We start from the raw sequence: 12,885 nt of genomic DNA, 5'->3' as shown, positions 1-12,885 counted from the left end.
ATGAATCCACAAACAAGCCCAAGACCTGCTGCCTGGGCTTGTGTACTGTCAAAGAGAAATAAATTTCTGTCATGTCTAAGCTTCTATTACTTATTTCATTGAACGCAGTCAAATCTAATTTTAAGAAGTAGCATAGTGAAATTCACTCAGTCGTGTCTGACTCTTTGTGATGCCATGGCCTATACAGTCCACGGAATTCTCTTCTCCAGGGGATCTTTCCAATCCAGGGATCAAACCCAGTCTCCTGCATTGCAGGCTGATTCTTTATTAGCTGAGCCACCAGGGAAGCCTAAAAATACTGGAGTGGGTAGCCTCTCCCTTCTCCAGTGGATCTTCCCAACCCAGGAATCGAACCGGGGTCTCCTGCATTGCAGGTGGATTCTTTAACACCTGAATTACCAGGGAAGCCCCAATGACATAGCATGTAAGGTAAAAATTATTCTTGCCACCATGCCTCTTTAACAAGGATGAAATAAAGATGAGAAAAGAATGAAGACTGACTGAATGCTTAGGTGCTTTGCAAATGTTATCTGCCAAGGAAAGGCATTTCACATGAATGTCTTATTTAATCTCCCAAACAAACATGGTAAGAATGATTTCTCCGTTTAATAGAAGAAGAAACTGAAGCTCTGAAACACTGAGCAATAAATCCAAGATCAGAGAGTGGTAGAAGGAAGAGATGATATTCAAATCTAGTTTTTTTGATCTACAGCCATGGTCCTCTCATAATATCATAATGACTGCAAAACCATTACGTGATTGCTTATTGAGTGCAAAGCACTGTACGAGATGACCTCAGATGTAACAAAGGGAGATAAGACATGGTGCTCACTCTGAAGAAACTTCAGATTGATTGAGAAATTAAAACAAAAGTGAGAGACAAAATTTGATGCCCAATAGTTAAATAAACTATAATAAAAATATCCCATTAGAGGATGTGTCTGACAAATTCTAGTGATTTTGTTATATATACATAAGCTAAGAATTAGTGATGACTTTAAACTTTACTTGTAATCATCTCTGCCCTCCTCCCTCCAACCAATCTTTAACTGTGTTTTTGCTCTGTGCTTGACACTCCACTTAGCACTAACATCAGAGAGGGGTGCGGCATGAAGCACCACTCTCAAGAAGCTCAATGTAAAGGAAATTCTTTACAGAAAAAGAATTTATTCCAACTGACATGATGAGCTTTAAATCATCTGAACAGATTGATGACAAAGGGAAAAAAAACTGAATGTGGTATTAAAAATCACTTTCTCAAATCAGACATATGCATACTGGATTTTTTTCTCATGTTTTTCAGATAATCTCAGGTCAAGAATAACCTGTGATTCTATGAAGAAGGTTGGGAAGTTACCTCCAAATAGGCAGGATCTTCCAAAAAAGGAATCCAGTGTTGACCACAGTGATTCCTCCTCGGAACATTATGGAAAGACACAGCAGTAACTAGAGCAAAGCAAAATGACACCTGGGATGGTGACTGAATGTCTTTCCAGCCACATTTTTCTTTGATTTGATGTTTCAAAAGAGCTTAGTGAATAACAGGGGCTTCCCTGGTGGCTCAGTTGGTAAAGAACCCATCTGCAATGAAGAAGACCCAGGTCTGATCCCTGGGTCAGGAAGACCCGTAGAGAGGGAATGGCAACCCATCCCAGTATTCTTACCTGGGAAATCCCATGGACAGAGGAGCCCTGACAGACTACAGAGCCTGGGGTTGCAAGAGTAAAAGATGACAGCGACTGAAACATCACACCACCAGTGAATAACAAGAGATTAGGTAAACTTTATACAAATATTAAGAATATGAGGCAAAATACAAGACAGAGGATCATTCAGGGAACCTAGATGCCAAGTAAATAACTAGACTGTAACCTATCATGTAACTAGGGAAAAAACTCAAGTCATGGGTGATGCCATGGTGGGTGATATGACCAAATATCTTATGATTATTAATAAGCTTCAGTACTTAGAAATGGTCTCAGAGAGATGGGGGCTAAGACCAGCATTTGGAGACCAAGGAGGAGACACTTTCAGGAGTCTGTGCATGTAGTGATAAGACAGGAGGGAAGGGAGTTAACACGCTGATGAGCACTAACTGGAAACCATTAGTCATAACAATGTCTTGATACACAACAGATAAATATACAACTTGTAAGCATTTCACTAGTCCAGGCTAAGTAGAAAGATTTAGGAAAAGAACTTAAAATTTCTTTGGCTTTACTTCCTAGAGCCTGGGAGTTGAGGGCTCAGTAGGAATGTCAGGTAATTCTTAGATGGGTAAATTATCTTAGTTTTGTACTTGGGGCAGGGTCACCTCAGCTTTCAATTCTCTTTACTTGCTCCAAATTAAACCTGGAACATCCTGTTCTTACAAAATCAAGCAAGTATGAAAAGTGTCATGGAAACCACAAAATTAGCAGTGAGACTGTGAGCCACAGGTTCCTGTACCTACCAATCGGTAGAGCTCAGTAATGCTGATGTCCTCTGGATCCACCATTGCATACTCTTTCCTAGGTACCAGGTCCAGTCCCAGTTGTCTAGAAAACAAATTGCAAATGTTTGGAAGAAATGTCACCTCAACAGAATATATTTAAAATAATTATCTTAACTGTATCACTCTACAATTCAATACATCACCCATTGTGTTTCTCTCACCCAAACTTTTTACCTTATAATAACCTTTTACTGTGCTCGGACTAAGTAAGTAGGCTGAACGCTGGTTATAACTTGAGAAACAGAAGATGATAAAGGCAAGGAAATAGGGATGGGGTGGGGATGGGCCGGCTCTCTTGGTGCAACGCCTTTGCCACTGGGGGCCTTGGTTCTACAGAGTGGGGAGCCTTTAGCACCCTACAAACTATTACCACAGAAACCCTTCCTCATTGTGCTGGCCTGGAAACTAGACACAGACATAATTTTGTTCTAGAACACAGAGTTGAGGAGAGGGAAGTCTGACCTTGAGGATTTGACCTGGCATCAGGGGTTGGTTTTACGTTAACACAGTCACTGAACTGTTCTGGGACATCAGGAAGGAAGAATGAATTGATTCTCCCTCCAGGACCATCACAGGAGCGTCATAAGACAGCACAGGGCTCTGTGGAGAATGGAGACGCCGCCACTGCTGCAACTCTGTTTGAGGCTTTCAGGCAAGAACACTTCTGATGGCCCTGATAGGGAATGAGATGACTATCTCCTCCTCCTCCCAAGTTTCCTCCACTTTTGTTTTTCCCGTTCAGTAAGAAAACTATATTTAAAGGAATACAGTAAATGCACAATCTGTAAACTGTAAGTCATTTTAAATAAGTTGTCAAACTCAAAGAAAGCAAAATCAGACCTCTGAAAATTCATGAATTTGAGGATGATCTAAATAAATTATATTGCTCATTTTCATACATCCATGTTTTACCAACTTACCATAAATTAGCCATAGAATTGCCCAAAGCATAAGCTGGAACTTACATGAGTCAAAACTGAGCCATGATTCAGTCATAATTAATGTTTTTCCCTCTTTTCCCTTCCTTATGTCATCATCTTCCTTCCTAAAACTGAAAAAGTATCATCTTCTTGCCTGCCCTCTATTTCTAAGCTATTTTTGATAAGCTAACTTCGTCCAACTTTCTTCTTGTTTACAAACTAGTCTTTTAAAGGAGAACCGGCATGATGACTAAGGGCCAACATGATTCAGAGAACCAAGTTTTTTCAAAACAATAAGGAAAAACATTCAAAAACATTCAAAACATGAAAGATGGGCAGCCTAGGTCATGGTCAAACAGTCTTCAGATCTACCCCTCAAAGGGCCACCCCATCACACACAGTGAGACCAGAGGCTCCATGCACGTGGCTGGCATATCCCATCTCTCAGGAAGCGCTCCATGCTGTGAATCACATTGGTCTGGAGTGGATGGGGCCTTACATCTCTTCTGGCCCAACTTACCCCTTCGACAAGCGACAAGCGACGAAACTGAAGCCAAGGAGGGCTCAGGAATTTGCCTCACATCTTAAAAGAGGAGAGTTCCGAGTGCAGTGTCTTGCTGTATTCTACCCCTGCCCTTGATTCCCCATAAAGAATGAATCTCCCCGAGATAACTGAATTAGGGCTGCTCTCTTGACTGTCTATAAAAGGATGAATGGCGCAGCTCACTCAGCAAAATAACAGAAGGACTGGACAAGATAGAGCTTTAAAATGTGTTATATACTTCACTCCTGTAGTATACGATGTCTTAGCAGGAATCAAAACTGCCTTCTGATAAAGTGATATCCTATACTTAAAGGAAGCATTACTCTTGATTTCAAATTGGTTTTTCCAGATTCAGTAAAAGGAAAATTCATCTGTGGTATCTTTTACTGCTTTCTCCTTTCCTGTCTGCTTTTCTTTTTTTCTGTTGCTCTAAGATGCTCTGATCCACAGAGGATCACAATAAACTGTGTGGATCACAATAAACTATGGAAAATTCTGGAAGAGATGGGAATACCAGACCACCTGACCTGCCTCTTGAGAAACCTGTATGCAGGTCAGGAACTGGATATGGAAGAACAGACTGGTTCCAAATAGGAAAAGGAGTACGTCAAGGCTATATATTGTCACCCTGCTTATTTAACTTATATGCAGAGTACATCATGAGAAACGCTGGGCTGGAAGAAACACAAGCTGGAATCAAGATTGCCAGGAGAAATACCAATAACTTCAGATATGCAGATGGTACCACCCTTATGGCAAAAAGTGAAGAACTAAAGAGCCTCTTGATGAAAGTGAAAGAGGAGAGTGAAAAAGTTGGCTTAAAGCTCAACGTTCAGAAAACTAAGATCATAGCATCCGGTCCCATCACTTCATGGCAAATAGATGGGGAAACAGTGGAAACAGTGGCTGACTTTAATTTGGGGGGGCTCCAAAATCACTACAGATGGTGACTGCAGCCATGAAATTAAAAGATGCTTACTCCTTGGAAGGAAAGTTATGACCAACCTAGACAGCATGTTAAAAAGCAAAGACATTACTTTGTCAACAAAGGTCTGTCTAGTCAAGGCTATGGTTTTTCCAGTAGTCATGTATGGATGTGAGAGTTGGACTATAAAGAAAGCTGAGCACCGAAGAATAGATGCTTTTGAACTGTGGTGTTGGAGAAGATTCTTGAGAGTCCCTTGGACTGCAAGGAGATCCAAGCAGGCCCTCCTAAAGGAGATCAGTCCTGGGTGTTCATTGGAAGGACTGATGCTGAAGCTGAAACTCCAATACTTTGGCTACCTGATGCGAAGAGCTGACTCATTGGAAAAGACCCTGATGCTGGGAAAGACTGAAGGCGGGAGCAGAAGGGGACAACAGAGGATGAGATGGCTGGATGGCATCACCGACTCAATGGACATGGTTTGGGTAAACTCTGGGAGTTGGTGATGGACAGGGAGGCCTGGCGTGCTGCCGTTCATGGAGTCACAAAGAGTCAAACACGACTGAGCAACTGAACTGAATAGAAGATGCTCTGAAGGTCCAAACAGTGAATGGGGATTTGGGGAGAGAGGGAGGCCATGACCTTATAGGATACCAAGGGACCAGTTACCTTCCTTATGCTTGAGCAACCACATAAGCCTAACATCATTGTCAAAGTTGGCTTATTCTAATTTCTCACCCGTATATTAACATTCATATTTAGCACAACATCAGCCTTGATCACTGCTTTAAGTGACTAGATTTACTATTTAAAGTACTTGGCTATTATTTTAGATTAGTCAGTTATGTCTTATTTAAGAGCAAATCTTGGTCAAGATCAGTTTTCCCAAGCAGCTCCTCAAAAGACACTAACATATATGCACAAGTAGAATCAGGGCAGTGAGGAAAGCCACCCCTCAGCCTTTCCCCACCACCACCCAGGATCCCTGTCCCTAAGACTTTTAACAGAAGCCATCTCCCTCCGCATAACATCAACAATCTATGACCACAACAGAAAAGAGGAATGTATTTAGAAAGAAATACACATGTCAAGCCCAAAGCCTTTTTGAAACAAGATGTACTCTCAGTGTGGAGAAGGAAATGGCAACCTACTCCAGTATTCTTGCCTGGAAAAGTCCATGGACAGGAAAGCCTGGTGGGTTTCAGTCTATGGAGTTGCAAAGAGTCGGACGCAACTGAGCACACAGTAGTAGTAGTACTCTCAGTGGGAGTCACATCTGATTGACCCCGGTGAACATTTTGTATTTGGTGAGCACGTGCACACTGTCAGACCACACAGGGCAGTAGAGAAGTGACAACGTCCTGGGACCAACACCAGCCCTAGAAGATGCCGTTCTCAGCTCCATCAGTGACAGTCTGCACCAAGCCCCCCAAAGGAGGAAACTGGAAAGTTTTCCAGAGATACGAGCACACGGCGGCTCACACCACTGTTACAGTCACACCCTCGTGTGCACCCACCAGAGCTCGTCCCCAGGGTGGCAGGTACTCACTCGTTGCCCCAGTCCAGGCGGGCGGTGATGTGGCGCTTCACGTCCTTCATCCGGTCATGGGTGAGGTGCCCCACCAACACCTGCCGCCGCAGATCCAGGATTTCATTCATGATATGCCACAGTCGGTGGAAGAGATCACCTTCATTTCTCTAGGAAACACGCAAATGCGGAGATTCAGTGGTCAGACTCTGAGACACGGGGTAACCACAGAGGAGCAGAGGGCGAGTCCCGTATACCCTCTATGTGCCGGGCACTCTGAAGACAGACTTTCCATTAACAAACTCTCTCCTCTGGTCCTGAAACGCACTCACTTCTCTACATCCTTTCATCCTGTTTCACGATGCTGCTCTCCTGCCCAAGAATCCAAATCCAACTGCACTTCTCAGGCTCCCCAAAACACATATCATGTCACAGGATCCTGATTACGTCTCCACACCTGAGTTTGGCCCTATCTCTGACTTTACATTCTCTGCTTCCCTTTCCACCTCAAATCCTCTCTTTCTTTAGCTCCATCCAATTCTACTGTCCTTCAAGGCTACAACTGACTTCCACCTGCCTCAGGAAATCGTCCCTGACAACTCTTGCTCGCATGCTTTTCTCCCTTCTCTCAAGTATGGCTGCATGCAATGAAAGCCAATTCAAAGGAAAATCTTATTTTTCAATTACTTCTTGTGTGTTGGTCTTAATGCTTTACTGTTTCCCATCAGAAGCTGGGTACATAGAGGACTCTAATGCTCGCTTATTGATAAATTTTCACTGCTAGCAACTGGCCAGTATTTAGACTTTAAAAAAATGTTTTCTTTCTTACTTATTAAATTTTCTTGTAAATTCAAGCTAATCTCTTGTGAAATTCATCAAGTGAGGAGGCTTAGTTGGAAAGAAGATTGGTCAAACTCCTGGCTTCAAATCTTGGTTTTGCCACTTAACTAGTTTTATAGGCTTTGAGTATGGCTTTTGTCATCTGTGAAACACGCACATGGAAGGTTATTAGAGATAACATTTGTGAAGAGAGCCTGATAAGACAGTGATTAAGAGCACAGACTTGAAAGACAAACTATCTCACTCTGCATTCTAATTTTGCCCTTCACTGGCTAAAAAACCTGTGGCAATGTATCAAGCTCATGGTGCTTGCTTTCCTATCTACAGAGTGGCTATCATAGTCCCTATCTCATAGGCTTGTTATGAAGATTGATTAAATGAAGATTAAAACTCTGAGAACGATGTCTGACCCACAATAAACACCACGTAAGTATCAGGTGTTGCTAGTGCTGTTATCATTACAGTTTTGATCCAGAGTAAACCCTCTTATAAATACTGCATCTTTATCAAAATCTAAGTGTATGTCTCTTTCCCACAGATATTTAGGGTAAGCCTTTGGTAAGTATTTCACCTTTCATTAACTCTTCATCTTTCTTAAGCAGAAGCTATGCTTTCCTGTTCTATGAAAATTGTTAATAGGCTATATGAATAATGGTATGAAAGTATTGAGATTATCATTTACCAGAAGTTCTCTACAGAGATAAGCTGCCAAAAATTTCAAATTCTGTGTGATGGATAAAGATAGTCATAAAATTCTTTAGAAAACAAATGGTAGAGATGGATCTTCTGCTTCATTGATGCTTGGTGACTGGGAGTGTTTTTTTGTACTGAGCAGGTTAGACAATGTGCCAGTTGAGCAAGAAACGTTCTCCATGACACCATCCCTGATACTCTGAGATAGAAGTAATCTTGCTCTCAATTCCTATAGCACTCCCTTGAGCCTGTTCTACGATCTCTCACTCTTTCCTCACGTTATACACTCCCTGCAGTGCAATACTACTGTAAGTCACTGGTCAATGCCTGTGTTCTTCATCTGATGTGAGCACCAACCACAGTGGCTGAAACTGCCCTGTGTAGTCCCAGTAGCTGGAGAATGAAGCAAGAAACACCTTGATTTAAACGAGCTTTAGGGAATCTTAAGAGGTGGGTTCTATTTAGATCATATAAGAGAATAAGCAGGGAAGATCAAGAAAAATTTGAGGAGAACAGACCTAGGGATTATCATACTAAGGGAAGGAAGCCAGACGAAGACAAATATCATATGATATCAATCATACTTTGAATCTAAAAAAAATGATACAAATGAACTTATTTATAAAACAGAAAGACACAGACACAGAAAACAAACACTGTTATCAAAGGGGAAAAGGGTGGGGGTGTAAATTAGGAGTTTGGGATTAGCAGACACATACTACTATATATAAAACAGATAAACAACAAGGGAACTGTATAGCATAGGGAACTATAGCTGTATAGTGCACAAACTATATTTAGTATCTTGTAATAATCTATAATGGAACATAATCTGAAAAATAATACACACACATACACACGAACTTCCCTGGTGGGGGGCTCAAACAGTAAAGAATCTGCCTGCAATGCGGGAGACCTGGGTTCCTTTACTGGGTCAGGAAGATCCCCTGGGGAAGGGGATGGCAACCCATTCCAGTATTCTCGCCTGGAGAATTCCATGGACAGAGGAGCTTGGTGGGCTATAGTCCAAGGGGTCACAAAGAGTTGGACATGACTGAGCGACTAACAGTTTCACTTTCATATATACACATACATATACACAGACACATACACATACATATACATATATATATAACTGAATCTCTCTGTTCTTCATCTAAAACTCACACATTGTAAATCAACTATACTTCAATTAAAAATTAATTAAAAAATTAAAACTCAAAAAACTTGAGGAACTCCACAGGCAGAAGGAAAAGTCCACTCAAGTAGTCAAAGAAATTACTTACCTACGGAAGATATAATACAAGTCAAATCTCATGTGGCAGGGAGACAGCCAACTCCTGCTTAACATGACCACCACCATGTGAAAGGCACCTGTCTTGCTTTCGGGAAAGGTGTCCTGGTGTTGTCCAGAGGGATGGGCTTGATTTCCTAATAATGTCACCTCTAGCACTTAAGTTCAAGAGCACACTGAGCTGAGAAGAGGTTGGATTTACAAAAAGAAAAACCGGTCGGTCTGCTCTCCCTTTCAGAAAGGGGTGGCCAGAACAGTGACATACCACAGCACCCTCCCCACTAATGCACAAAAACAGTACATAACTGTTTTGATAGCTAGTCAGAAAATGATGCCTCTTTAAAAACTAGATTAAAAAAAAAAAAAAAAGGATAGTTAAGAAGACTCTTCAGGAAACATGAAAAATGCTTTTAATTTAATGTTCAATGAAAGAGGCAGGGTAAATAAACACTTAAAATAGAAAAATACATAAACATTTTTACAATATATCAGAAAACTTCTGCAACATTTATCTGCTAAAAATGAACTGTAAGTATTTTAGCATCGTAGAGAATGAGCAAGTTTTGATTTGCCTCAAGATGGAAATAATATAAATTTTGGAGCAGCAGACCATGTACAGCCAGGTTTTCCCACTTAGCATGTGACCCTAGATAGATTATCTCTGATAAGATTTGAGAATAAAAACTACCTGGTAAAGTCTCAGGGAAGAGAGCTGTGCAATACCCAGCCGAAGGCCCGCACAAAGGTACTTGGTAGAAGATAGTCGGTATTTCACCTAATGTTTTTGTTGTTACTGCTATTTTATTAAGTGATACTTTAAAGGACATTATTTAGACCATGACCAATGCACTGAAGAAAGCAAATAGCACTTCTTGAGCATCTACCATGTGTTTTTTTTTTTTAAATGCTAAATGTTATACGTTATATTAAGATAAAGTATATCTCACATACTGGTTACCGTTGACAACATATGAGTAGCTCATCAAACACCTTCCAGTGGAGAAGCTAGGTGTCTTAAAGCTGTTAGGAAAGACCATAAGTATCCTGATACACTTATGCATGATGAACTTGAACAAAAACATTTAAATTAGGAAAAGAGAAATCAAAAGGTCCAACATATCCAAGTCAGCCAAATTCTCAGGGTTAAAAATCTAGTATCTCCAGGTTAAATTTTATATTTGTTCCTAAGAGAACTATTATTCCAGTATTCAAGGAAACTTTGAAATAATCATTTATCTCCATCACTCAGGATGGTAGGAGGTAAGGGAGTTACTCTTAGAGCTTCCAACACGTAGATTTTCAAGCCAATCAAGTAGTCCCCAAAATAGATGCTCACAGCCTCAAAAGCAGGTAAAAATAGCTAGATGAGGCAGAATCAAGAGGAATTCAACTTTGATCCTCACTAGCAGCTACATAAAAGGGAAAGTGCTCATCACTTAGCTCAATTAATGGTTCATACTTACACTGTCATTATTTTTATGGTGGGTATTTAAGATGCAGCGATTTGCACATTTCACATAGTTTTAATTTTCATCTTAATGTCATGCAATATTAAGTGAAATAATACTTGGGTTTTATTCTTTCCAAGACAAATTTTGAAAATCTAAAAAGGAGATCTGCATTTCTTTTGTACTCTCCCAGCCCAGAGCCCGAGTTCAGTTATCCTGACAGAGCATTTACTGCACCCCAGCAAAGCCCAGATGCCGTGTTTCATCTAAGATCATCTTGTGGATTTTAGTAGCGAGCCCTAAAGCCACCAGCTCCAAGAGGGCATGGTCAGAGAAATCCAACATCAAATGGGTTTTTATTAGTGACTTTTAAAGATTTTCTTGACTCAGTGAAATATCCTATTGCGTTTTCTATGGAGCAGAGAATAAAAATGGTCATTCTTTGTCCATGTCCCTCACTAATTTGGATTCTTTTCTTTGACAGGCTATTTCAAATAGTGTTGTCAGGATAAGTACACCTTTGTATTTTGAGCACATCCCTTCAAAAATGACTAAGCTGTTCACTAAATTCCTTTGAAAATCAAAGAAGAAATAAACTCATCTTTCCCAAAACATCACCCCCAATTCCCCACAGACAGTGCTTCAGTGAGGATGCTAGACTTACATGTGAATCCCAGCTTAGTCATAGTCATTTTTCAACTGCTTGGCCTCCAGTAAGTACTTCACTCTCAATTTTCTTCATTTGTAAGCTAGGGATGATCATAGTCTTTATTTCCTTGAGTGGCTGTAAGGCTTAAATGAGATACTACATGTAGAGTAGTTCTTACAGGGTTTGCAACATAGAAGGTTCTCAGTAAGTATAATATGTAAATAGGTATGTGTTTCTGTGCATGCTTCAGTTGTGCTCAACTGTTTGTGACCCTGTGAACTGTAGCCTGCCAGGCTCCTCTGTCCATGGCATTCTTTAGGCAAGAATACCGGAGTGGACTGCCCCTTCCTCCAGGGGATCTTTCTGACACAGGGATCGAATCTGCAACTTTTATGTCTCCTGCACTGGCAAGCAGGTTCTTTACCACTAGCATCACCTGGAAAGCCATATATACGTATATACCCAAAACACTGGCTCCTTTTTTTCCCAAGAAGCATCCCTTTCTCTTGGAGTTCTAGAATCTTCTCATTGATTCTAAATAGACTATCATTTTTAGTATACCTGAGCAATGTACAGAGAATTAGAATATAATTGAATGTCATCATTATGAAAATTATATTGAAAAATAAGCTTATTTCTCTGTGACAATTAAAATTATTCAGAAAGCCTAAACCTAGGTTCCATGTACATCATCCTATTTGATTAGATGCCAGGGAAGTAATTTTTTACCTTCATGCAGCTTGAAAAAGACCTTACAAAATCCATGCTGGATGGACATAGGGATAAAAATCAGACTATTTTGTATTAAGCTCTCCATCCCCAATTCCCAGAGGAGTAGTAGAGACTTACAGCAGGTCCTCAAATACTAGTTGACACTGACCCCTGTTCAGATATTTTTTGAAACAATTCTCTACTGAAAAAACAATGCCATTAAAAAGTTACATACCACATAGAGTTGTTTCCACATAGTTCCCCAGTCTCTTAATGTTGATGTCATTTCTGTGATCACAGAGTCTTCAGTGGGAATAACCATTTCAAATTGTCTGTGAAATTGAACAACAAGTATATATGCAAATGACATAGACAATAATCTTCTTTTAAATATTCTAAAAGACCAACTAGGAAAGGAAGCTGCCTAGTTATTTTTGGTTCTGCAAACAGAAATCAGGATCTGAATATGAACTTGTGTGAGGAATGTGATGTGGGTTATGGCAGTACAACACCAGAATGACCAGCCGCTTCATCTAGATCAAAGTTTAAGCAGTGTGGTGAAGCAACAGTATCAGCGAGGTTGTGCGCCAGGCACAGTTTGACCTCTAAACAGTAACTCACTTAAATTCTCCAAGTCCAAAAGTCCTTGTATGTAACATGAGGTTACCAGGCTATCTAGACTGTAAGATGGCTCTTGCCTTCCAAGCGCTATGACCACTGGGCTCAAAGAGAGTGAAAGCCTCATTCAATGATCAGGATATGATGGCTGCAAACATCCAAACTAACTCAGTATTATAAACAACTAGACACTGAGGTACTGACTGAACACTCACTTGATC

The 12,885-nt window shown here is 40.6% G+C and overlaps 1 protein-coding gene across 3 annotated transcripts in view; it reads right to left on the bottom strand.

Moving 5' to 3' along the window:
- Positions 1-12,885, bottom strand: part of DOCK4 (dedicator of cytokinesis 4) — a 471,517-nt gene that overhangs the window by 247,385 nt on the left and 211,247 nt on the right. For all 3 annotated transcript variants that reach the window (XM_043463173.1, XM_043463171.1, XM_043463172.1), the window contains exons 5-7: positions 12,282-12,378; positions 6,433-6,581; positions 2,453-2,537 (exon numbers count right to left, since the gene is read on the bottom strand). In XM_043463173.1, coding sequence (XP_043319108.1) covers positions 2,453-2,537; positions 6,433-6,581; positions 12,282-12,378 — 331 coding nt within the window. The remainder of the gene's footprint in view (positions 1-2,452; positions 2,538-6,432; positions 6,582-12,281; positions 12,379-12,885) is intronic.

Source organism: Cervus canadensis, chromosome 3 (assembly GCF_019320065.1).
Source record: "Cervus canadensis isolate Bull #8, Minnesota chromosome 3, ASM1932006v1, whole genome shotgun sequence".
NCBI lineage: Eukaryota > Metazoa > Chordata > Mammalia > Artiodactyla > Cervidae > Cervus > Cervus canadensis.
This window is presented reverse-complemented; position numbering and strand designations above follow the sequence as displayed.